We start from the raw sequence: 27873 nt of genomic DNA on the forward strand, positions 1-27873 counted from the left end.
AAAGCAAATTGGAGCAGTCGTCAGTTGAGTGGATGAGTGTCATCACTTTTAAGAAACAAGAATTTCTTTAAAAAAAAAAAAAAAAAAAAAAAAAAAAAAAAAAAAAAAAAAAAAAAAAGTAGTTTTAGTTGTAGCTAGTACAATAGTTTTTTAAAAAATTGCGATTATAAAATCTACTTATATGTTTAACATACCTACTGGGACAGGTAGACAAAATTTCAGGCATACATAAAAATACTGTAATATTTTGCATTGTACAAGCTTTGCTTTTAGTAGACTTAAATCCGATTAAAACTACTCGCTGTAGTTTTAACTGTGTAATATATATATTGTTACGCCACTGTTGAAATACAAAAACACTGTAACGACTTAAACCTTTGACTATCAACGGGATAAATGTGTCCCACGTGAATAATTCAAACATCGTTAGGAATTTGTTTTTAGAAAATTCTAAGAAAAAATACATGTTGTTCTCCCATCGGGTCAGATGTGACCAGGAGACTATGTTTAGTTTCCAAAACTGTGTACATATGTTAGGAATATCCCACATTTAAGGAGTCGTATATATAAAAGAATATTCACATTAAAAAAAAGATAGTCAAAGGGTTAAGCCTTACAATCTTGAAGAATTTCCAGTCAGTGCATTAGCAATATTGAAAGAAAAAATAGTACAATTCAAAAGAAAATTATTCAGGCTAATAGATAATTAATATTACAATATCTTCTATACGTTCAGATTGTGACGAAATAAAACTTGTTACCCGTGTGCCAGTGGACACGAGCTCATTTCAACTGTAGTAATATATTTAGGATTTAGATTTCTGGGCTTTCGGCACCTACGGCCATATTAGCCCGTCACGTTTGAGGATGAGCTCCCTCGGAGAGCACACTATCCGAGGGAAGGGAAGGAAGAAAGGATTGGGGAAGGAAGGAAGCGGCCTGGAACCTAGATGTTAGGCATCATTCCGGCATTTTGTGTGAATAAGGAAAACCCAGGAAAACCTCATTCAGGATGGCAGGTCTGAAAAAGCTGTTACACTTTTTCGACCGAATGCCCCCCACCGGAAATCGAACCAGGGACCGCTCGCACCGAAGGCTAGAGCGTTAGTGACTACGCTACGCGCGGCCACTGCAGTAGTATATTTCTGTCAATCAATGAAGCCAGTTGAGGAAGTTGTTCTCTTGTGTGTACATTGCATTTATGATCTCAAACACGTAAAAGGAGGTTTTGCAATTTACTTCTCTCCAAACAGTGAATTGTGTCAACGAAACTTCACCAATTGACAACGAAAACGTATTTTGTAATATTTATGCATTTCTTTTACTGAGCAAAATAAAGTAATTATTATTTTGCCCACCAAATAATGAATTTGAAAACTACCAAAATTCTATAACTGGTGTATGTAAATATGGATCAAATACTGTCTGTTCCTTTTCAACAAACGACAAAACAATTGGAATTATCATTCAGTAGCTCTTATCATTCAATCATTGTAAAGAATTATATATATAAAAGAAAAACTAACAATTATATAATTCTGAATTCACCTTGTCACTTTACATAAGTATACTAAAGTTCCTACTCATTTGAAGTAGCGGAACGTGTATTCAATAAACAGTACAGGCCTACAGTGTCGACAGTATTGAATGTCAGCTGGCATTTATCAAAGCTAGCATTTATCATTGCAATTAACGTCCGAAACGAATAACACAATCGCAAAAATATGACTTAGAACTCTCATCGCATTGGAACTATTTAAATCAGTAACAATACAAGAAACATTTGTGCGAAATGCACACTCAATTGCTGTAAGACATCCAGGTCTAAAATTTGTATCAGGTGTAAATCAAATGCTTCAAGGAACGGTGAATCAGGAATTTTCCAGTTCCAGTCCAGACTTGGTGGACGGATCGTGCACCGGAACTGCTACCAGCTGGTCAAGGCATCAATGCAACTGCTGTCTGCAGTTGAGTCGTGTTCAAGAAAAAGCTCAGAACTCTGGAGCCAGCATTTCTGAATCGCAAAGGGGTCCTCCTCTTACAGGACAATGTTAAGTCCTACGTGGCTGGGATGACCCGGGACACCATTCTAAGCCTTGGATGGGAAACACTATTGCATTCACCATACTCTCCGGACATTGCACTCTCCGGACATTACACTCTCCGATTATCACCTGTTTCATTCCTTGGACAATGACCTTAGATGACACCAGTTCAAATCCCTAGTAGAGGTGCAAAATGCACTTGATACCTTCTTCGCTTCACGGCCCACCAAGTCCTACCGCGATGGAGTCCATGGCCTTCCAGAACGTTGGCAGAAAGTCGTCGATGCTGATGGGGACTATTTTTGATATTCCAGGTATGCCTTAGGAGACATATCGATGTTCGAATGTGCTGGGTTAAAAGGCGACAGAGTTTCTTGGTTACCTTCATACAATGACTTAAGCGTCCCAAGTGTAAATTTCACTTCCACTTTCGATTTCAATAACATAGCACATAAATCAAACTCCTTCACAAGGCTACTTGTTAAAATCTTAAACTATCTTTCAATTTTCAAAGGCGCATATTTAAAAAATTACTAGGAATATGTGGATTTTTCATCTCTGGGTGCTCGAGCAAGTCACTGTAATTTGTCCAAGCCCTTGTTAGCCACAATAATTCGCCTACATTACTGGTGCCAAAATCTCTTTCATGTATGCGTGAGTTTGATCTTGATCTGGACAAAGTTCATTTCTGTTTTTAGAAGTCCAAATGCACTAAAATAAAAAAAAAAAAAAAAAAAGTGAACCCGAAAATAGTGGTGGATTTTTTAAAAGGTAGCGACAGAAACGATTACAAGGGATCTATGTAGTTATGTCAATTTTGTGCTGATTTTCAAGGAAATGCAAAGATTTTTTTGCTTTTAAGTTACGAGACAGGCAAAACAAATTTTACTTAAATTGAAGCATAGACTATCAGAAGACCTTCGGGAACTTTATATCTCTAATATTAAGAAATAGGCCTGGTATCGGGGCTCTAGAGATGAGATTCTTAAATTGCATTCTCGGAGAAGCAAATAAAAGGCACGGGCCATAGCATTACACTTTGTCGCTTCATTTTCTCAAACTAAAATTTGTTATGGTGCAGTTATTACTGAAACATTTATTTATGAAATATCAGCAATATGATGTTTTCTATAAGCTTCATTCCAAGAAAACTCAGCCCCAAACGTAAACTACCTCTCGTGGTTCATTAGAAATGACTTACGCAATATGTCATGGTCATTCATAGAATATCTGTTTATGAGATACCAACAAAATTCCGTGAGTCGTATGTGGGAAAATTGTTGTTATATATATATATATATATATATATATATATATATATATATATATATATATATATATAAAAACCCATAAATTAAAGAAAGTAACATATCCATTGTGGATATTTTTGTGAAAGTGATTAACGCAACGTAAGTGATATAGGGTTACTAATGGAACGAACAAAATTGCCTTATGCATTTTTTTTTTTCAGAAAATCATCCAAAAATAAACTCGCCCTAACAGTAAACTAACCAACTAACGCTTGTGGAACGCTTGTGGATTTAATCATGAGAAATTACTTAACCAGTATTGTAGTGTTAATAATAAAAACATTTATTTATGAAAATTGCCTGAGTAGTTTCTGAGAAAATCGTAAAAGCACTAAACCCAAGGATAAACAACCCTCTCTGTAGTTTTCCTGAAAATAACGACTTACACCACGTTACCACGTTGCAAATGAAACACTGATTTATAAAATATGAATAAAATCGTTCGAGCTGTTTTCAAGAGAATCGCAAATTTTGATTTTCACCTTTTATTTAACTATCCTTAACTTTGGGGTATTAAGAAAATTCGAGGTCTTTTTCCACCTTAGAGAATCTTATAAATATTTGAAGTAAATTTATGTCTCGATACGTTAAAGAGTATGATGGCCTCTAGGCGACTGAACATACAGGGGTGAACAGACGAACGGGGACTGATCTCGAAAAGTCTATTTTTCGACATGTAGGAGCCACGATACCTGTAAATCCATTGAAATCTTGAATTCGATTTTTTCATAATCACCATACTTTCTCCTCTCCAATCGTTCCTCGTTCTATGAAAATGAAAGAAAAACGGTCACAAGGAAGACAAAGAACAGGCAGAATGAAGTATGAGAGAGAATGGAAAGAAAATTAAAAAAAAAAGCCACGATCAAGAATTGTCGAGAGAAAGTGGTCGTTCGAGAAGCCTCATACACACTCAAGCTTGGCTGAACGTACATAATCTGTTTCAGAATCCATGGTAGTTTTGCACATCGTTAGCTGCAGCTACACTTCAGTTTTTCATTAGAAATACCTCTTGGTTTTTCATGTTGGAATCTCCAGATTTGATGGTTGATACGTATGATAATACTAAAAGAAAGGAAAACATTTTGCTTTAGAGAGATCCGGCGATGGACAGCTTTTGAGACAGTAAATATTCTCAAAGACTGCACCAAACTGATCACAAAATATGAAATTATTTTAATTTTTGATATTGTTCCGTTTCTCCCACAATGAATACTTAGAATTGTTCTATAAAACCACTCTACTACAAATCTGGCATCTCTTAACTAGAAAAGAACGGAATCTGCATGTCAACAACCCATGACGAGGCCACCTACATGTACTTTGTCCTCGTATTATGGTCTCCAGACATTTAGTTCTCGAGTTCGAATTTCACTTACTAGTACATTTTTTGGATCAAAAGATTCAATATATTTCAGGAAAAAAATTTTTGTAGGCCTTATATCTAGAGAAATACATACAGTGTAGCCAAACCCAAACTATCACTTAACTCAGTATGATATGCTTATTCCGCAAAAAATACGAAAACTCGATTTACGGGTCATTCAAAAATTTTGTGGCCGATGATCCAAAAAATTGAATATATTTCATTCAACCAAACATTTTCTTGTACGCCCCAAATTTTGAGAACTACATACACTGTAGCCAAACCAAAACTAACAATTTACTCAGTATGATGTGCTTGTTCCGTAAAAAATGTGAAAACTCGATTTAGGGGCCGTTCAAAAATGTGGCCCCTGATCCAGAAATTAATTATTGACCAAGGTAGCAATCTTTTGATCCATTGTTTGAATCATTCCTAAAATTCTTGTTACAATATTTTTCAATGCTGTACAAATAACTATTATGAAATGAAATCTTTCAGTTTTACCTTCTATGCTATTGAGAAGCAGTCTAAAGGAGACGGTAAAGATCAGAGTGAATGAAATGGTGGAATGGAGAAAGTAGAGTTGAAACAGGTGAGCTCCGACCACCAAAGTCCGTTAGGTAGGAACTGGGATCGAACTATGTATCCAAGCAAGTTTTAATCTAGGAAATAATTTTTAACAGTGAAAAGATGATACTGGGGATCTTAATAACAAACTTCCCAGGTACAGAATTCTGCATATTCTTTTTATGCTTATTGGGTATCTGAATTTTGATCTAATCGATTTTCCCGATTTAAAGCATCGTTGCACTTAAGAATTGATATTAGGAAAACTCAATACGCAAATGTACCTGTAATATGGTCTACAGAATAAATAAAAAATCGAACAAAAAATTTAAAAAAATGATAAGAGAAATATCTACTATTTGCAATCGCTAAACGTAATTTCCGTCTTACCTGGAAATATGCTTCTGCCACTCACTAAAGAGAAATTCCTATATTCAAAGTAATTTAAGCATCAAATTTAACAGTTTTTTAATTCACGGTAATTCCCATTTATTGAAAGCGATAAATCACCCCAAATATTAATATTTATTAAATGTCTCGAACGACTGCTTTGTACTAAATAAGGGGAAAAAAGCTGGTCACTAGAAACTGAATTTTTGTGCTCTATATTCATTAAAAAAACTAGCAAAATTCCGATCATCGGAGAAGTTCTTCGTAATCCTAAAGAAAATATACTTCCTTCGGCACACCACGATAAAAGAAATACTATCTACGATAGCGATGCTCTCCATTTAGAGAGAACTGGTTAGCAGCCTTACAGATTTCAATACGCATAGAATAGAACAATTTACAGTTCTAACAAAACAAAGAACAAATTTATATTTTAAATGACGTATGGTTTATTTAATTAAATAATTTTGTCCAACTTCGTGCATGAATATATGCATTTTTTTTTTGGTTTTCCTTTTTCTGTAATGTCTTCATTCATGCACTACAACGCATGCTATATATTATACAGTGGACTCTTTTTAATTCGAAGTCCAAGGGGGCACGAATAAAATTCAAATTATCCAAAATCCCAATTATCCAACAACATTCATTTTCACATATGTAACAACAATCAAATCAAAGTACTGTGCATCAAAAACATATTCACATGGTGTAGACTTTACCTTTAAAGCAGCTTATTATTTGCGTGATCGTATACCGCAAACTAACAAACGACATTGACTCCACATAATTCAAACTACGTGTACAATGGAAAATATATTTACGTATAACACTACAACATACATTGAATAGCCCAAACAGTTAAATACCAGTAACAATTTAAATATTCTGTTCTCACTTTTAAGAAGTCGTAAACCTCATTTGCTTAAATTTGATTGTTTTTGTAGGGTGAATAAATCTTGAATTTCATGTATTATGTGGAATACAATATCAATAACATTTGGCTGACTTTATCGAAAATTCATCTTAAATTTTCAACCAATTCTGAAACAAGATGTGATTGGCACATGTTCTCTATCTTTATTTCTTCCCCAATTTACCTTCATCTTTATCATTACATACATTTTCTATTTATCTTTTGTATTACTCTTTCCTATGGCTGCATCTGGATAACTGAAAACACGTTAAAACTGTATTTCTCTGTTTACATCTGTCCAACATTAAAAATTTTCAACTATATTTAATTCGAATTATCCAAAACATAGGTTCAAAAGTTCAATTTATCCACGATTTTTTACAATTGTTTTCAATACAGTTTTCAAGGGGAATGGACTTCTGTTCGAATTATCCAAGTTCGAATTAACGAGACTCCACTGTATTTATCTTTTATTATTTCTAGTTTAAGGTCAACAACTACGCACCGATCCTAAAGGAGATGCTGATGATGGGATGGATGACAATGGTGGAATGAATAAACCGGAAGAAAATGGGAAAAAATCAACATACTCATTGTTTGTCCACCACAAAACCTACTTGGTGGGAGTTGGAACGAGGGACTTCATGTCCTTGAGGTGAATTTTCTGCCACTGAGCTACCACTCCCCGATATTTCTCTCTTGTTCAACAACATCGGTATAGAAGTTCTGTATATACTAAATAACGTATAAAGGTACAGTGATAATAATTGTTTACTTTATTTGAAAATAAAAATGAAATATATATATTAATCCAATATTAATTAACGCACTTAAAAAGTATAAAAATAGAGCTTGAATTGATTTTCCTGTTAATATACCAAGGAGTGATATCTAGGAAAAGAAAAGAGAGAGTAAAGAAAGAAAGAAAAATATATTTTATGAAAAATTTTCTGGAGCACATGCGACTGTCACAAGTCATTAGGTAAAATGCTAATGTAGGGATGAGTGGAAGGAAGAAATAAAAGTGTAAGCAGCCTTCAAACTATTCGTTTACGCTCATATTCATAGTAAGAGAAACGTTAACGAAGTGGACTATAAAAACTATACATACAAAGGTAACCAAGAAAGTTCTGTCGCTCTTCACCCACCACCTTCGAACATCGATATGTCACCTAAGACATACCTGGAAGATCAAAAATAGTCCCCATCAACATAGATGACCTTCTGCCAACGTTCTCAAAGGCCAGGGATTCCATCGCGGTGGAAATTGATGGGCCGTGAAGCGAACAAGGTATCAAGTGTTTTTTGCAACTCTATTTGAACTTGTGTCCTCTAAGATCATTGCCAAGGAATGGAACATGTGATAATTGGACTGTGCAAGTCCGGGGAGTATGGTGGATGCAATAGTGTTTCCCATCCAAGGCGTAGAATGGTATCCCAGGTCATCCTAGTCACGTGGGGCTTAGAGTTGTCCTGGAACAGGAGGACCCCTTTGCGATTCAGAATTTCTGGCTCCAGAGTTTTCAGTTTTCTTGAACACGGCTCAACTGCTGAGAGTACACAGTTCCATTGATGCTCTGACCAGCTGGTGGCAGTTCCCGATGCACGATGGCGCGAGAAGTCACCGAAGAGAAACACACAGGAGGGCCTTCTTCTGGTGCAGTGCTGGTTTCGGCTGTTTTGGAACAGCTTCATGGGACGCTAACCAATGATGACGGTGCCGTGGAGCTCCGTACACGACCTACTTCTCATCACATGTCGACGCCCTGTTCAGAAATGGATCCTTTCTCAGACGAGACAGCAAAGAAACATCGGTGTCTGCTCGCGTTGCCTTCTGGCCCGGAGTAAAATCATGTGGGACCCATAGACCCAACTAATAGTGCTTCTCAAGTTGATGGAGGTGTTACCTATTGGTTTCTCCACTCACACTGAATTGTAGTCCCAGTTCCTGACATGTGTGGTCACTGTTTGCCTGAATTGCTGCCTGAAGATCTTCACTTTGGACATGTGTTGCTCTTGCGGTACGTGGTGCGTCTTCAAGTGTTTCGTCACCGTACTTTAACTTGTGAAACCACAGTTGCACGATCTGCGTAGTCACGACATTCTCACCAAAGGCCTGGCATATCTTAAGCCCCGCAGCAGCGGCGTTTGACCTCAGTTTCAACTCGTACAGTATATACGCCCTTATGACGCTCTCTGGAAGTACCATGTTCACTCTGTCCTTACACAAGTTCACAGTGTAACTGAACTACCACAGCCAAGTAGTATGCTGGAAATACCCACACAAACAACTGACCTTCGCTTTATCTCCATTCGCATTCAACCCACGGCGTGAGGGTCAATTGAACACAGACCTCCACGCAAGGCGATAGAATTTTCTTGTTTACTTTTATAGTTTATAGAACACGGTATTAGAAAAGATAGACTAGTATGTTTGTCTATACGTGAAATAAAAAAAGATTATAAACCTCAAATAACTCGGTAATGAAAGGTCTACACACCATAATATGCGATAAATGCAATCAAGAGGGATAAACAGTCAAAGGTGACAGACAAGGAAAAGACAAAAACATACATTGGAGCTCAGAAAAAGAATTGGTCATATGGAAACAGAAATAATGGAATTCTTATTAGGACATAGTTCCTTTAAAACTTTAAAATAATAAACATAGAAATGAAAATGCTTATGTTCTGTAGGCTACAAGAGACGATGGTGATGACAACGAATGAAATGTGGAATGAATAAATTGAGAGGAAACGGCAGAATCCGAAGAAAACCAACACAAAGGGTGTTTGTCCACCACAAAGCGCACTGGGATCCACCTGGAAACGAACCAGGGACAACACACACCACAGTTGAACACTCTACCACTGAGCCACTGCGGCCCCTGACTAAAAATATGTCATTGTATAGATACATAACATCCAGAAAATATCCTAGCAACTTATGACAACTTTATGGATTGTGGGGAAATTAAACAAATTAAGAAAAAGAGTTAACGAGATGCTACCACAAAATACAGTATTTCAAAAAAAAAAAAAAAAAAAAAAGTAATAAAACATGTAACCAGTAGTATACGGAACAAAAGAAGAAACAATTACAATAATTAAATTAGCTACTTAATACGACTAAATAAATAAAACGACTCCATAACAATCGATAAATACTTCTGATAATTCTCAAGAATTCGGAATGTACTCACGTTTATTAGGGTTAGTGTTAGTTTTATAATGAATTAGTGTTCGTGATGTGTGGAGTAAGTATATGGTGGTTAACATCAGTGAAATTGTGTAAGTGCAAAAGTTGTGGCAGTAAATAGATGAAATTAAAACAGATGAAGACGCAAAGCGAAATGAAGCGGACAAATTAATATGGAAATTTATTTCACAAGCACAAAATAATAAAACTGTACAAGGAAAACTGTCATGAGTGAATAAATCAGGTGAAAATTGAATTTGAAGAAAATATGGTGAATAAGTAGAAGTATAGTGAGGAGAGAATGTTGTAGATCAGTGAAATGAAAATAAATAAACAATGCGTGAAAAGAAGAAAACAGGTGGAAAATGAAAATACCAATACAAGGTACAATGAGAAACCACGAAGAGAACTATGATCAGAAACCTAAGAACTTAGTAAAGAGGGAATCGTGATAAAACACAAGGAAGATTACACATCTGAAACGAGGAAATGACACAGAAGATAAAAGGAAAGAAAAAGAACACAAGGGAAGACAGACCTGTAAAATGCAGAGACGTAAGACAAAGACCACTGACAAAACTACTAAACACTAGGTATCAATCTTTGTATTATTTGTGTGTTTTCTTTATGTAATGTGTTTTGATGATGGAAGGAATTAAAAAGAACATATAAAAAAATGCGAAAATAATAGGGCACGTTTAAGCATGATCAGTTAATGTGTTAAGAAGTTCCTCGCACCAAGGTAAGGTTAAATATATAGAAAAGAAAGAAGAGGTAAAAACGAAAAAGAGATGAGTTTAAATAGAGTAAAAGGCAGTAGTGTCTGCCTTATAGTAAGCCTTAAATTACAGGTAACAGCAAGGAAAATGGATGCTTAAGAAAGCAATGAAATCTGTCAGCTTAACGTCCCACGTTTATGCCGTTTAGGGTGAGGGAGACGACGATTAAAGCAAGTGAATGATGATGGAAGAATTAGTGAAGTGAGAAAGTGGGAGGAAACGGGAGTACTACAAAAAAAAACTCACTAACATGATGCTGTTCACCAGAAACTTACGTGGCCGGTGATCGAACCAGAGACTCGATGTACTAGAGATAAGCACTCTACCAGTGAGCCACCGTGCACCCGAAGCTTAAGAAAGAAAGAAAGAGAAAACATATATAATATAGTCAAAAAGTCTAGAAAATCTAATAATGCAAAATAATGCTATCCGACAAAAGAAGAACGGTAATAAGAAATAGAAATTGAAGGAAAAAAATAAATTTAACAATTGGCTAACAAATGAAATAGCAAATAATAATAATCATGAGAGTTAAACAGTAGAAGAGAAATATATAGATTTAGAAGAAAGGAATACATGCATACTACATCTTACAAATGCAGAATTACAAGGTCTGCTCCGAAAATAACGCGCCTCTTCCTCCATTCCTCCTGTTCCAACGCGAATACCATGCTTTATATGCGTCCTGGAAGTCCGTGACAGGGATGTCCTTTAGTAACCTGGTCGCGGCCGCATTGATGTTCTCCAGGGTCCCCAAATGCTGTCCTTTGAGGGATTTTTGTATCCTCTTGAACAAAAAGAAGTCGAGTGGGACAAATCAGGACTGTAAGGAGGCTGAGGGAGCGTTGAGATGCGGGCCTGGGTCAAGTAGTCGGTCGTCATAAAGGCCGCTCCAGAGTTTTATTCATCTTGATTTCGACCGAGCACTCACACAAGGGTTCACTGAAACAGGCATTGTGACTCCCCAGGAGCTCGGAGTCGACTGGCGCTGGGCGCGCGGTGATCACAAGACTCCAGCCACCCTTCCGTGTAAGCGGCAACGCTGTGTGACGGATAGTCGCGGCTGAAGAAAATGGGGTACATTAATTTCGGGGCAGGCCTTCTATAAACTTTCCCGATGGGGTTTGGGATTGAGGTAACGAAAACTCAGAATAATTTTGATCTAAACACAATGAAAAATGTGATAATGACTCGGGAAAACAGAAACGTGAAGTTACATTACTCAATGAATTCTTTTGGTTCAAAGTTTATACATGTAACATCAGACAAAACAAATACAATACAGGACTAAACTATCACACAAGTACACAGATTAGCAAGGAACAGGGGGATCTTATACATAAAAGCATCATAATATTTCATTAGCCTATTTGGGACGTAAAGGTCTACCACCATTCCAAATTCGGTGAAAATCAAATATCATCAATAACGTACAATATACACCTGTGATTATTTTTAAAGGCAAAACTCAAGTGAAGGGCGAAAAACGAACACAACATGGAGTAGAGTATAAGATATGAGGACGAGGTAACGCAGGTGTGTGCCTAATGAAAAGCTGAGAATTAAAAAAAAGAAAAATTCAACGTAATTAAAAGTTGAGGTCTGTAACTAGTTAAAAATCTAAGAACATAAATTATTATTACGAAGCTCTGTAAATAATTCAGCCTGCAGTGTGGAAGTGTTGCCAACAAATTAAATAAAAAATATTTATATAGAGGGTGTTGTTCATTTATTATGTAGCCTAAATCCACTGGTGAAATCCTCACACCTAAACAATAAAAAAAGTCCATATGAACATACGGTGAAAAAGGCATACATTCATCAGAAACTCCAACCGGAAGTAGGCTCAAATATTGCAAACAGTGCGAGATATTGAAATAATAATCTCCCCTTTTTATGATACCCCTTGCCGATTTTTATCAATAAGTCTTCCACTTATCTGTAAATGTACATGTACAGATGTTGTGAGAAATGACAAGAAGATTCATGTTCATATGTGAATGATGCGTTGTGTAGAGAGCGCAGGTTCAGCTACCAGGCGCGGACGATGCCGCCAAGTGGCACCCGTCCGCTTGCCCTGTCTAGGGTCTGCACTGCCTTGTACTTTTCCATGAGAGACGAGAAAAATTTCCCAACAAGCAATTGTTCATTTCTTAAGAAGTTGAAAACTACTGACTACTTATTTATTGAACAAAGGATTTATTTTCTTTCTCATACATAATAGAATAGCCATAACTTATTGCTTGAATCCCCATGACTTATCCTTTCATTTGATATCCAACAAAGAATGTGACCCCATATCCCAAGTGTCATTTGTCAGACTATGATGAATTTATCCATATTTCATTCACGAAATTCTAAGAAATCGTTTAGGTTGCACATAGGAATAAATGAACACAAAATCTAACATGCATATAACACCTGCATTTTAATTTAGCCGCATCCGGGTGGGAAAGGGTACAAAAGTTATGCAGCATCCTATCCAACATTATAAAATTCTTCCCTCTTAAAAATCCATTCTGATGTTTTCACAATCATGACTCGAACATTCTGTTTTCGCATCTCTTAAATATTCATTTAATCTAATCACATTTTTAAAACGCAACATACGAATTATTACAGCCACGTTGAGAAAAACTCTCATACACCGCTACTTCGTAATGAATCAGTGAAATAGTTATTATCCTTTTTATTTTATGTCTCTCATTTTTTATAAATTTTATTTTTATTTTATTTTAACAACTTCCTAACCTCTAATGAAAGGACAAGCAATGATATGAAGTATAAGGAAATTAATATCTTAAATACAACTGCTTTTTTCTATTTTCTTTATCCCTTAGATATACTGAAAATTCCAGCCTTTTTTCCTGAAATGACGCATCTGTTTAACAACGATTCTGTAACGAAAAATGAAAAATAATTGTGAATTGGCAAGACTGAGAATGGGACAAATAGTAGATGATTCTTCCATAAGAAAATAGTCCACACCGGATAATATATATTCTAGTAATTAATTTATTGTTAAGGCACAGTAAGAACATTTAGGATCCAAATAAAAGCACATATCTATATGGAATTAAATTTTTCGTCAAAATCAGAATTTTACGAGAAAACAGTTACAACCAATGACAAATTACGCGGAGCGAGCGCCACTATTTAAAGATGTCACCCAAACAAGCAAGTAGGTTACCAGCTGCTCAGATTCCTCTAATAAACATAAACAAGGCAAAGCCATAAGTGCAGGAGAAAAGGAAATAGCTTGTCTAGCGGTGTCAATTTTGTTTAATGTCTTGAAGAAAATTAAGACCTTAAGTAGCTAATTTTCATGTTCTTATAGAATAGAACGTACACATTATTTATTTACTTAAATCGTACGATTGAAATTACTATCTATATGTTTGCACGCTATACAATCTGAGGAAACATATGAAGAAATATAACTTAAGGGAAAAAGGTATCACCTGCATAAATGGATTGATTAGGTGATACTCATAGATCAGAAAGAAATAACTTGCCATACGGATAAATGATTTTGAACTTGCATATCAGCGCCATCATTTAGCCTTTCAGCTGATAATGTTGACATATCGCACCACGCGTGCAACACCGCCACAACTGAAATATTGTCAATTTTAAGTTATGCATATATTCGGATTTGTGAACCTGCTTTCTACCCGGCAATATAAGAGTCATGGCTCTAGCTTTAATATAGTGCTGCCAAAATGTCTTGAGCCGCGGCAAAAATGCGAACTAAGGCTCACACCCTCGGCACACCCACGCGTTGAGCCAATAAGGGTTCAAATGTTGCTAAGAGCTCCTTCGTGGCTAAGCAGTTAGCGTACGCGCCTTTGGCGTGGGAGACCCGGGTTCGATTTCCTGCGGGAGCTCATGTGGTTCGTATTCCACGTTAATCAGTAGGTCCACGTCTCATATAGCCTCGGTGCTGAACGAGACGTTAAACTCGAAATCAACTCAACTCAAATGTTGCTAAGCGAGAAAGCCTTAGCAAAAGGAAGTGGAATTTCTTCAGTCAATAGCAGCGCTTGGAACGGAAGACTAGGTGTCAAGTCAATGTGGTATATCTATAGAAGCTGCGTGAGAGCGCTAGTTTCGCTAGTGAATGACATTAAAGTAATTGTATTATCAACACTTTCAAATGTGATCTACTCAAAACTAACTTTTTTGAGTTGTGGCGGTATTACAGCCGTGGTGCGATATGTTCTTGTAATTTCGGCTGTAATTATAATTTGGAAAAAATAACAATGTTCGGTCGCTCTTACAGGACTTGACTAATCTGCCCCATGTGAGGACGGTGGTGTGAGAGTGAGGCGAGTAGTCCACGTCGCAATGACACGAGTATAAGCACGTACTGCAGCAGAAATATTGCCGGAAACAGACAAAATAACTTTCTTTTCACCAATCAGTAAATACTCGTCAGTACACTGATACAACATCAAGTTACGCGGTTTGTTTTAGAAGGCTGCAACGGAATATAAAAATCACTTTAAAAATGAAAGAAAGAATAGTATTGGTTATTAGAAGTGAATTTCTCTCATTTGTAAAGTATATAAGCTGCAGCCTCAGATTGTACTTTAATACTATGTATGATGAAGGCAATGCTATATTGGCGAAAACGCAGATTAATAACAAAAGTATATACTTTGGTTAGATTTTACCTTCATTTAAGTTATACATAGTTTCAAAGCTAGAGTGAGCAGCATTCTGATGCACAATTTCAAATTTTGTATCCTTTTTTTACTGTGTCATTTCGAATTTTGTTGCTAAGATTTCTCTGTTAATATTGATACTCAATACCGGAATCCCAACACAACGATTCTTCGAACACTAATAATTTCCAATACTCATGTTCAAAATATAGTACTTTTCTGTTCGTTAGTTGCTTCCTTTGGAATTTAGCGACACTTTAACTACTGTGGACGTGTCACTTTTATTTTCATAATGTGTATCTTAGAAGTTTCTGTGGGAAATTGAATCTTGTATGTTGAGTAAAACTCCTCACAATTTTTGTTATACACTGATGTCAAATGCCTACATACCACTAAAGAGTTAATATTTTACGTTTTTATTATTAGCAAGGAAATTGACGGTAAGAGAATGGAAACCTAAACTGAATCGTGTCGTGTACAGATGAACGGTACTTATAAGTAAATCGTCGCTTAAAAAAAAAAAAAAAAAAAAAAAAAAAAAAAAAAAAAAAAAAAAAAAGTAAGAAAACTTCCTCGACTTGAGCAACTTAAGCAAATTAAATACAAATTATCTATTTATCACAAACACTAGCTGATGAAGTACCCAGCTTGCTTGGGCAAAATAATAACAAGTTAAAGCTCTTTTACACAGAAGTTCATATATCTAGTTTAAGTTGTTGGAACCATTTTCAAGAAACCTGTAGCGAACTAAAAAGCGAAAGTACTAAACCACTACATAAAAATTCTAAATAAGCTTACTCTCTCTCCCAAACAGGTATTTTGAGGAATGCCAAGCCAATGGAACGGAAAAGTGCTAAATATGTTCGAAATTTCATTTTCAACGGTATAGTGGTTATTATTATTATTATTATTATTATTATTATTATTATTATTATTATTATTATTATTATTATTATTATTATTAATGAACCCTCTTCTCCTTTAGAATACGCATTTCAATTCAAAGTAATGATAAAATCCGAGGTCGATCCAAGTGTGAACTACTTCAAAAAATAATTTTAAGCAGTTCAAAAGATTTCTTTTTCTTTTTATTTTTTTATCATTTTCAGAATACAAAATTGAAAATTCAAGATAAAATTATAGGAATTGCCACCCTTGCTCACTTAGAAGCGGAATTATTGAAACCACTGGGATATATGGCCAATTATTATTTTAAAATGAAATGTTTATATACTGTTTCATGTTTCTGAATTAAGGAAATCCAGAATTACTCTAGTTTTGATACAAAATTTTTTAACAAACCCTCCCCTTAAGAGACATTTTAATCAAAGTGACATAATAAAAACCTAGTTTCCGGTAGATATTATGTTCCAAAATTTATTTAAAAGGATCCAACAGCGCGATTTGTACAGAGGACAAATAAACTTGGAGAGCTCCCAGATAAAGCATTTTGGCACACATTTTGAGTCTTTTTTATGATATACATAAAAAATGTAAATAGACAATGGTCTCTTCTCTACAGTTAGCTAGAAGTATGATAAGCCAACGATGTGGATATGTATAAGGAACAAACAAGCAAAGAAACATCGGAGAAATTTTCAGGGAAAAAATCGTGGTAACGTAATATCTTCTAGCCTAAAAAGTTTAAGTATGGAACCCTTTCTATACTTTCTCCAGTTGTGTCAGGAACACTGCTTTTCCATTGTTCATTAACAAGCTACAATCTTGATACGTGCTTAAGTTAGGTTTAGAAACAACATCGTGAGAATGACAAGTAACATTATAGTAGGTGGAAACTACCCCATTAAAAAAAAAAAAAAAAAAAGACATACCAACATCAATCTCAATAACGAAGTTACTGGAAGCAGTGGTTGTGACATTTCTTCATTTTTTTTCCACTTGATTTGCAAATGATGTCCACGGCGCGCAGGCATTACTAATATGCTCGGCATGGTCCACTTTTGTTGCCTAGTGGAGATTCTGAAGAAAAAAAAAAAACTTAATGTCACTTTTCAAACAAAACTAAATTAAATTAAATTAAAGATAAAACTAAATAAGTCAATCACAAGGATAGTATATATATTGCCTACAGGCCTTTCGCTCACGGGCCATCATATTAGGGATTTAGTTGCAGTTAAATTTTAGACGCATACACAAGATCTCTAATTGCAATTTGGAACAAAATTACGTGAAAGAAAAGTAATTAAACGCTAAGGTGAGGCATAAAAAGAAAGTAAACGATATGACGGTTTGATAAGATTGCAGTGTAAATGCAATGTAAACTTATAACAAATATTTGCTGTAAAATGTCAATAAAACACGATATTTTTTTCCGCAATAAGTATACTTACTAGTCAAATACTAACATATTCTGACAGAGTTCGCTAAAACACCTTATTTCAATTACAATGTGCAAGACTATCTGATGCTTCCTACTTTTGAGTAATATTCTGACGACAGTTACAATGGTTTCACTGCAAAACGTCAAGTCCTTAGATATTCAATTTTTGAAAATCTACAATAAAAGTGAGTATTCTAAATTTCTTAGATAAACATTTCCATAAATTCTCTTAACAGCTCTACAAAAATTATCAAATTGTTTAAATTGAAACTTCTCAATAACATCAAAGTTGGGAAGTACACACTTGTCAAAGAAAACGAACCAACCAATCAAAAAACATGTTATAAGCGAAGATAGTGAAAAGTTCCCTTACTACACACGACTAGCTGTATAGTGGCAACTACCGAGGTATTTCAAACTCTATAAAATAACAAGTAAAAATTGGACAAACCGTTACAAAATGCTCTGCGTAATTTAATATTTGGGCAGATTTTAATCTTGATTTAAAATTAACTGGTGCTGGGGTAACAGAGTGTAAATAAATTTCTTGTAATAATAACATGATCTTACTTGTTGCTTACGGTGTATTTCGACATTACTGAATGGATGATTGCAGGATTTCTTATTACCCTACGCAATACCGACTTAATTGGTTGATTTGAAGTTTAGAATTCCGTCTACCACCTAGGCTATATGAAACGTGGAGCTACGACTTAACGTGGTATCCAAATCACATAAACTCCCAACGGGAATCACAATACCGACTTGAGAATTACTGTATAGATTACTACAATTTCTCCTCTCATTAGCACACGATAAAAAAAAAAAAAAAGTATTCTTGGTTCACATCACAAGTAATAACACGTTCACTTCTCTGTTCAAGCACACCAATGGTTTTCAATCACTTCTGCTATACGAACATTCTTTTTATGAAAACCTATTACAAAATATATATTTTTCCCACTACTGTTATGGATATTACCACACAAAAATTACTGGAAGTGGGGAAAGTAATAATATATTTCGAAAGTAGGTTGGTCGGCTTAGAGCTGAAAGACCCTTTCTAGGAATCGAGTCTATGAAAAATGTGCGACTATAGCTTAAAGGGGCAACCGAACCACACATAAGAGATCCACCAGGAATCGAGGGCGGGATTACGGTGTCCAACATTTGCTGGTATGTTTTGTTTATGGTCTGAGGCATCTTCAGTTTCTATCCGACAATTATATTGGCTGCGGTTATAATACTCTCGTTTGTTCCCATTTCACAACCACGTCACACACTAAAACACATGAGATTGGCAACTTGCCGGAAATCTCTTGCATTGAATGGACAATTCGGTTAGTTTCAACGACCATGCCGCTTTCAGCTGCATTTTAACTCTTGTCGAGGCTCATTTCGACTGCTAGCACTGGTATGATGATTTCCCGAGCGGCCATCTTCCTTTTGCTGCCAGGTGATGCATTTGTGATGTCTTAACGGCTCTATTTGTCTTTCGAGGGGTATCCTGTTATTAATGGCAATAAAATGTATGTTATATACGTAGTGGTTGAATTCCAAGATGGCATTCAACAGGATTATTCACAGCTATTTTAATGTTGTTGCTTTTTTAAATTTTTGTTTCTTTTCTTCCTAGTTATTGCCCACCCTGTCTAATTAAGCGTTTTGCTGCTAATGCAATATTTCAAAATTGCGTGGTAATATTTAGACAATTCTTTGATATCAATTCGTGTTAAATATATATATATAAGACAAATTACCACGTATTAGAATAGTAAACACGGCAAGTACCACAAATTAGAATAGTAAAGGAGATGCAAAGAGTTCAGGTTGGAACCTTCATGGAATGCACTTGCGTTATTGTGTTAGGTAGGGAGGAGGACAAAAATAATGGAACGAGTTGATCAGTAAAAGCACTGAAAAAGAAGACTAATACGTAAGGAAAGAAACTTTGGAAAAAAATATGAAATTTTTAAGGGACAAAATATTTTATAATTGAAAAAGAAAGTAAGAGATAATGTAAAAAAAAAACATTTCCTATAAAAGGTGCGGCTTACCATATTAAGGTTTAATGCTCCAATTCTTTAAACCAGTGAACATGAAACCGTCGGTTGCAAGCTACTAGCAGCTCGCGGAGACATTTTCGGTGGATCGCGTTAATGCTCCGGTTAGCTAACCTTGATTCTTCCACTGAGCTGACGCTAACGACAGTGGGCGCTGACAACTGCTTGTTTCTCCCACACAACTGCCATTGTAAGCCTCATCTCACAATTGATTGTATACGTGTGAGGTTGTGCACGTTATGTTTTTCGTGTGTATATTAGACATTTGCTATGTTTTTCGTGTGTATATTAGACATTTGCTATGTTTTTCGTGTGTATATTAGACTTTTGCTATGTTTTTCGTGTGTATATTAGACATTTGCTATGTTTTTCGTGTGTGTATTAGACATTTGCTAACTTGGATAGTTTGATTTCATATTTTTATAGGTTATGGAAGTTTACAATGCCGGCAAAAAAAATCTTTACATTGTGTGGCAAAAAAAAAAAAAAAAAAAAAAAAAAACTTTACATGCATAATCCACGTAACGGGGTCAAGCGCCGTTCCCGCCATAAAAATATGAGAGGAGCCTGATGATGACGTCAGTGATTAGCGCGCCACTTGCAATCTTTCCTCACCCAGCAGAAGCTCAGTGTGCCTCGTAGCGTTGTACGGCGAGATAGTTCTTTCTTTGCTCTGTGCAGCTGGATTTTTGTTAAAGTTCATGAAAGTAAGTGGTCTTATAACTGTTCTGATTACACACAATGGATCTAAAAAGCTGACAATGGCAGAGAAATCCCGGGCCTTAACTCTTCTGGAGAAAGGTGATTCAGTAATCGCTGTATTCAGGGATCTTGGAGTGTCAAGAGAGACAATTTGCCAGCTAAAGCGTTCAGCGGCGTCATTTCCTCCTGGAACTGTACCATGTAGGAAGTCCGGCTCCGGTGCACCTAGAAAGACTTCACCAAGGACTGATAAACTTCTAAAGCGTGAAGTAATGTCAAATCCCTTCATAACAGCTGTAGAATTGAAAAACAAGTATCCTGAACTCCTCCAGAATGTCGCAATTAGGACAGTTCGTCACCGTCTGCAAAAGGATCTCGGCTTGCCAAGTCGCCGTGCTGCGAAGAAGCCCTTTCCCACAGCAGCAATGAAGAGAAAAAGGCTCGACTTCTGTAAGAAATATCAAGATTGGACACCTGAAGAGTGGAAAAAAGTGATGTTTAGTGATGAGAGCACTTTTAGATTGATCCGGGATGGATCCAAGATGGTGCGCCGTCCGAGTACTGCTTCACGGTATGACCCGAAATTTACAGTTAAGACCGTTAAATACCCTGATAGTGTGATGGTGTGGGGGGCATTCAGTGGTAACAAGGGCAGAGGAGGACTGTACTTTCTTCCAAAGAATGAAACCATGAAAGCAAGCAATTATATTAATGTTTTGGAAGAACATTTACTTCCTTTTTAGGACATTCATGAGTGTAATTATTTTATGCATGATGGGGCCCCGGCCCACATGTCCAAGGTCGTCCAAAAGTTTCTCAGTGACCATAATATTCCTCTCTTGGAGTGGCCAGGTAGTTCTCCTGACATTAATCCAATCGAAAACGCCTGGAATGTCATGAAAAACAAGATTCAAGAGACACGACCAAACAACATCAAGGATCTAAAGGAAACGATCAAAACACTGTGGATAACCATGGACTCTACATACTTCGCCAGCCTGGCTGAATCAATGCCTAAACGACTGCAGATGGTGATAAAATGTAAAGGTGGTATGACAAAATACTAATTGTAAAGTATTAGCCACAATAAAATACTTCAATATTATGAATTTGTAATGATTTCTGATTTGTTTCACAATGTAAAGATTTTTTTGCCGGCACTGTATAGGCAATAAACAAATGTAAGATTTTTTTTTTTTTTTTATGGTAGTTCTTTTGGTTGGTAGCTTTAGGATTTAAAAACGGTACGGTAGCTCAGAAGTTTCATAAGTTTGGCGAGTAGTGCTTTAAACTAAATCACGTTGTGCTGCAGTTACTAACAACATCTCCTTGCGAAATACGAACACATTTTTGGAAACTGTTGAGCAAATAAAGCTCACTCCATAAGTAAACTACCCCTTGTAGATGTTAGCATAAGAAATGAGTTACGATGTATATTAGGATTCTTAATGGAGTATTTAATAACACAATATCAACAAAATCTCATGAATCGTATTCCACAACTGCCAAACAAAAAGAAATTCACCCCAAGAGTAAGATACTTCTTATGAATATTCACACGAAAGTGATTTATACACCATTATAGAAATACAAACAAATAATTATTATGAAATATGAGTTAAATAGCGTCAGTTATTTTCGAGAAAATCATCCGAAAAAACTCCCCAAAAATAAGATATCCCTCCTATAATTATTCAGGACAAATGACATACCATATTGTCAGGTTGCTAATGAAATATAAACAATATTGCTTGAGTCGTTCTGGAGAAAATCATCCAGAGAACTTACTCTTAAGAATAACTACCTTGTGTAGAGCTCTTTAGGACAAATGATTTATGCCGTATTGTCTGATCGTTAATTAAATATTTATCAGGAAACAAGATAAAAATCGCCGGAGAAAATAGTTAAAAAACACCTCCAAGAGTAAACTACCCTTTCTCGATTTTTCACAGAGAAATAACTAGGACTACATAAATGATTTGCTATTGAAAATTGATTTATGAAATATAAATAGAGGTGTATTATCTATTTTTGAGAAAATTGTACTTTTTTCTATGTTCACCCTTCAGTAAACTACCATTTTATTAGGGATAGGAAAAAATTGACCTTCTTTGGAGAACCACATAAAAACTTTAAGTTTAAAATTTGGTTTAGATACCTTGAATGGTATGGCCTATAGGTGATTGTACATTAGGACAAACAGACAGATAGATATCGAAAAATAACTTTTTTAGGTACAGTACCTATGGGCCATGAAACGTACATGTCGAATGGAATTTTGGTCGCGATCACCATGCTTTCTTTTCTGCTTTCATCGCTCGAACTGAAAATAGAACACAAAAGCATTCCGACAGGAGAAAACTTTTATGGATTAATGAGAATTTGAATTTCGGAAACTAAACAGAAGTAACAGAAAACGAAAAAAAAAAAAAAAGAACAAACTGTTAATCCTACTGAAAGAGGCAACAAACTACGAAATGAAACAATAAAACTATATAATAAGACACTGGTCATGCCAATAAAAAATTATTGTTTTGGAATTTGGTCATACAGTTTGTTCGAAATCAATAAACCAAAGAAAAGTTAACAGAGTCAAAGACGAATCATAATAACAACTAATTAAATTCTAAGAGCGATCCGAATTGAAAGTCTAAACACACTAACTTTGCAAAAGCTTCCACACATTTAGTATTACAAAATTCAATTAAGCCCTGGATAAAATATAAAGGAGTAATGAAAATAACTAAAATTTTAGGAAAGATACCAGAATATGATGATGAACTATATAAAGTAACAAACAAATAATGAAACGAGAAATAAATAAACACAAAAAGGGCTCTAAATTTAATATTATAAACATATTAGATGAATTGATGGTTTTATCTAGCGCAATCAGGTATTGAGTTTAAGGCAGAATACCTGTGGATTTCAGCACTGGTTAGAAAGAATTTCAGCAGGGACTTTTGCCCCCTTAAACCGTTTCTCCGCAGAAAAGAAAAGACCCGTAATTCGGTTATTTTAAAATTACAAATTGCTGAGGAAAGCAACGTTTATTTATAAAATAATAAACGTGTGACAGTTTCGCCAACTAACTAAAAAATATTGGCTTGATCAGACACTGTGAAAACAAGAAAGAGTTGCATCTAAATATAACAGAATCCCAGGAAATGGTTCTGAACGCTGATTGGCTGATCAAAACAGATTCAGTCGATCATAACAAAAGTTGACAAAAATGAAACTAAACACCGCAGATCCATTTTCCTCCCTGGTCCAGTAGAAAACTAAGCTACAAATTAAGTATTTCCACTAACTTGCCCCAACGATCGTCAATTTTAAGTCCTGTATTCCAATTCATAACAGTTTTAATTTCTAAGACTTAATTTGTAGCTTAGTTTTCCACAGGACCAGGGAGGGAAATGGATCTGCGGTGTTTAGTTTCATTTTTGTCAACCTTTGTTGTGATTGGCTGAATCTGTTTTGATCAGCCAATCAACGTTCAGAACTATTTCCTGGGATTCTGCTATATTTAGAAGAAACTCTCTCTTGTTTTCACAGTGTCTGATGAAGCCAATATTTTCAGTTAGTTGGTGTAACTGTCACACATTTATTATTTTATAAATAAACGTATTTTTCCTCAGCGATCTGTAATTTTAGTGTAAGTTATTCGAGTTAGCAAAGCTAATATGAATCAGTTGGTTATTTTAAGTCTCCTTTCTACCAACAAAATTTCATGAAAATCGGAGGGCAACACTTTGCGAAGGTTCCATAAAAAGGCATAAGTTCCGAAATAACAAGAAAGCAATTGTGGTAATAACCAAGAACTAGATGAACACTTTTCTCTTTTAGTGTTAGTGCTAGTGTTTGTCGGTGTTTGTAAACGTTGTTTTGTAGTGCATATCACTAGTACTTGGTTTTGAGTTTGTGTGTGGGAAATAGAGAGTGGTTGTAAATCTTTAAAATAATTCGGTGGAAAACTAAAAGCAAAAGTGAAATTAGTGAGTGTCGAATGAAAATAAGTGAATATCCTTAAAGTACTGTCACCGCCCTACAGCTCATTTTGACGAATTTAAAAGAAATATTGAAAAAGGATAGGTTTATTTTGAACTTTATTAACCAACCCTCGTATAAATCCAAATGTTCCAGAAACTCTTTGTCACCGCTTTGGAATGCCTTTTCATCTGTGTTAGTAGACTTCCGGTAGATTTCGTAACCATATACGGACATACGACGCAGAAACAACGACTTTCTTTGTGAACGCTCTCAGTCCCGAAAGGAACGGGAAAGTCGCAAAAACACTTTACTTCTTGTCATTGCTCAACACTGATTTGATTATTTAAAATGTCCGCACTTCTTCAGCCAAAGAGTGTGAACTTGGTAGTATACGTCATCATCGGGGCGCTCTAGCACCAAGAACTTATACACAATAGCTGACTGGAAAAAGAGTCAGTTGCTCGGCGTACGATCAACGAAAGACTCGTCGACACTTACTCGCGCACGGCGCGCCTTCTTTTTTCTAAGAGCAGCGCTTCAGCTGCCTACAATTATCATATTACTAAAAGGTTGTGTACGTATAAATATTTTGTCGACGCGCTCAGTGTTAAGCCAGAATAAACGAAGTTTTCTGAATATGACAGTGATAGTTCGTATTTTCGTGCAGTAATATTCGCATGAGTGAAGTTGTCTGATATAACATTTACATGAGTGAAATTGTCTGATGGTCGATAACTACTTTAGGAAACAGGACTCACAATCATCACATCTGTTTGGAACTCTCACCGAGGAAGTAGCGGTCAAGAGTCAACCTTAGGACTTCAACTTCAAAACTACGCATATATTCGAATACAGGACAGCGGAGGAGCGACATCGACAGGCTAGCCGAAGAAACACGTGAGTCGATTAACATTTTACGCCACCACGTCGTTTATTATTAAAGTCAAGCCACCAGCGTATCAATAGTCTTAAATTGTTAATAATGAACATATTGGAAATATAAAAGCATGTAGTATTTGTGCTCTTATAGTAACATTATATTTCTTTTATCGAAAAGTGACTTTATCATTTGTTACATGTTTAATATTTAATTTTCTTTATACGTGTAGCTTAACAACAAACCTTACGTTGCTTGCATTTCCATTGACCTTGCCCCCCCAGTCATCGTAAGTGGAACTGCAAGCATGGGAAGTGGTCGTTCACGTCATGGCGTAACTGGGAAACATAACTAAGAAAAAGGGGAAAATATGAGAAATAAAAAGTTATTCCGAACCACGGCGTAAATAACAATTACACCCGAAATGGCTAAACCGTGACAGACCCTACTTTAATCTTCGGATAGAACTGCATTTAATTATTTCAGCGTTCATTTATTAAAGTACGAAAATAGTCAACATTTGAATCACGTAGTTGCAAGTAGCAAACTTGGTGCAGAATTATGAGTAGATTGTCCCAACTTGTGAAAAGAAAGAAAAGAAAAAGAAAATAATGAGTAGGATTTAAGAAAACAGAAAGTAAATATAATCAGCACAGAAATATCTTTAGCATAATTTGTTTTGTGCGAAATTAAAACATTTTGTTTGTTCGCGAACTTTTCTTCCGCTAAATTTTTCATAGTATGTATGAGCGAACATGTCGAACAGCTGATCACACATACACACACACACACACACTCATAGTAGTATGCACCTCGATAAAATAATGAATGAATAATAATTTGTTTGTTTATGTTAACTGTCTATTGAAACACTTTTACAAAATGAAATTTTGAAGCAAAATAAAAAATTTTGTGTAACTGACATGATGTAATAGTTTGAGAAAGGTGTTTGTTTACATTGTTATTTACTTCAAGTGTTCGTTGCTGCATGTTTTGTATTGTGATTTGATTTGTTTCAAGTTAAGTAAATATGGAAGCGAATATTTTAGAACAATTTCAGGCAATGTTAACAGAACAATTAGAGAAACAGTCTGAGAAATTAGAGCATAAAATTGACACTAATAACGAGCGAATAAAGGAATTGGTAAACGAGTGCGCGAACAATAAGTTAGAGCTAGGAAATAAGTTTGATTGCAAATTCGATCAACTAAGTACCGGTATTACAACCACCAATAATTCCATTATCGAGGTACACTCTGGACTAATCGATGTTACCAATCAAGTTGAAGCAGGAACTGTTGAGTTTAAAAATAGTGTAGCAAAATGTAAGGAAAGTTTCGTTGAGTTTCATGAATGCATGCAGACGGCACGACTTGAATGCAAAAAAGTGCAAGGCGAAAGTGAAATCGTAAATACTCTTGAATTCGCGCAGGCCCCCATTGCGGAAGATAGATGCCTCATAAGTCAGAGAGTTAGTTATAGTCAGGAAAAGGAAATACGTAGTGTGGAGGTAGCAGTAAGCAAAAGCTTGTTTTGCGTATTTGTAGACAATTGTGATTCTAGTATACTTAACGTTATTGATTTACCGGCTAGGGATGCCGATGGCTCACACACAACGAATGGTAGCGTTGGGAATACGCGTACCCACCCTCGCCAAGAAGCCAGGAAAGGCTTGCGAGTTGAATTGTTGTTTTTGTGTGAAGATGTAGTTACAGTGTTGTCGTTTTTACGTCACGGGCAAGTGGTCTTGCGCGACTTAACAGATTCAAATTTGTCTTTGGTACCATACATGGCCAACGTGAATTGCATTTTTATACTGCAGATCCATTCCGACTTTACTAACTTTGAATATGGCAGTAAGAAACAGCTCCAGATTGATAGTTTGAAGTGTAGGCCTATCCAGCGAATTGTGTTTTATGTGCTAAGCGCTTTATTTGTGGATAACTTGTCAGAAACGTTTACGGTAACTGAGCCTAAAAGTAACATTCTTACTCAAGTGCATGCAGATAAAGGAAAATTGCCACCAGTAGAAAAGCTAACATATAACACCAAGGTCAAGAAGAATAGTGAGATAGTCCACGGTAACCAGTTGACTTTTGCTGATTTGGTAGTTTATCTGAATTCGGTCTCAATGCGCACCAATAATAAACATGCTGTAGAAGGGCATAAATTAGATTCTAGTATGGTCACCTTTTATCAAGCTAGTACGTCATCATTGCGAAATTGTCGAAAACGAAGGTTCAAATGTAAATTTACTCGAAAACAGCTGATTGTTCGTGATTATGTTCATGCTTGTCAACTTCAATGCAAAGTGTATTTACAGCGCGCACAATCCCGCATTAGGTATGCAGCGAACAGCAGGGCAAAAGTAAAACAAAAGCGTTCTCGAAAACGAAAGTTGGCACAAAGTAATCGTGGGAGAAAGAAATTTAAGTGTAAATCGAAGTTAGTGGAATATCAACAAACTCGTGAGAAAGCCAAGACGCGAAAAAGGTGCATGTCGACTCCGAAGAATACTAAGAAGCGCAAGTGTAAATACGTACGAGTATCGTGCAGCAAGTTACATGGTAAATACAGTAGTAGTAAGTGTAAACTTAAAAGAAAAGTTGTGCATGATCCTAAATTTAAGCGCCGTAAACGAAAACGCGTTACTATGTGGAA

At 35.8% G+C, this 27873-nt stretch overlaps 1 protein-coding gene across 1 annotated transcript in view; it reads right to left on the minus strand.

The window, feature by feature from the left end:
* The window catches only part of LOC145673813 (pyrimidodiazepine synthase-like), a 128508-nt gene that overhangs the window by 52691 nt on the left and 47944 nt on the right, over window positions 1-27873 (minus strand). The window contains exon 4 of the mRNA XM_081743579.1: window positions 17072-17219. Coding sequence (XP_081599705.1) covers window positions 17208-17219 — 12 coding nt within the window. The 3' untranslated portion in view covers window positions 17072-17207. The remainder of the gene's footprint in view (window positions 1-17071; window positions 17220-27873) is intronic.

The sequence above is a fragment of the Thermobia domestica genome, chromosome 17 (genome assembly GCF_964235325.1).
Source record: "Thermobia domestica chromosome 17, izTheDome1.hap1.1, whole genome shotgun sequence".
NCBI classification, from domain to species: Eukaryota; Metazoa; Arthropoda; class Insecta; order Zygentoma; family Lepismatidae; genus Thermobia; species Thermobia domestica.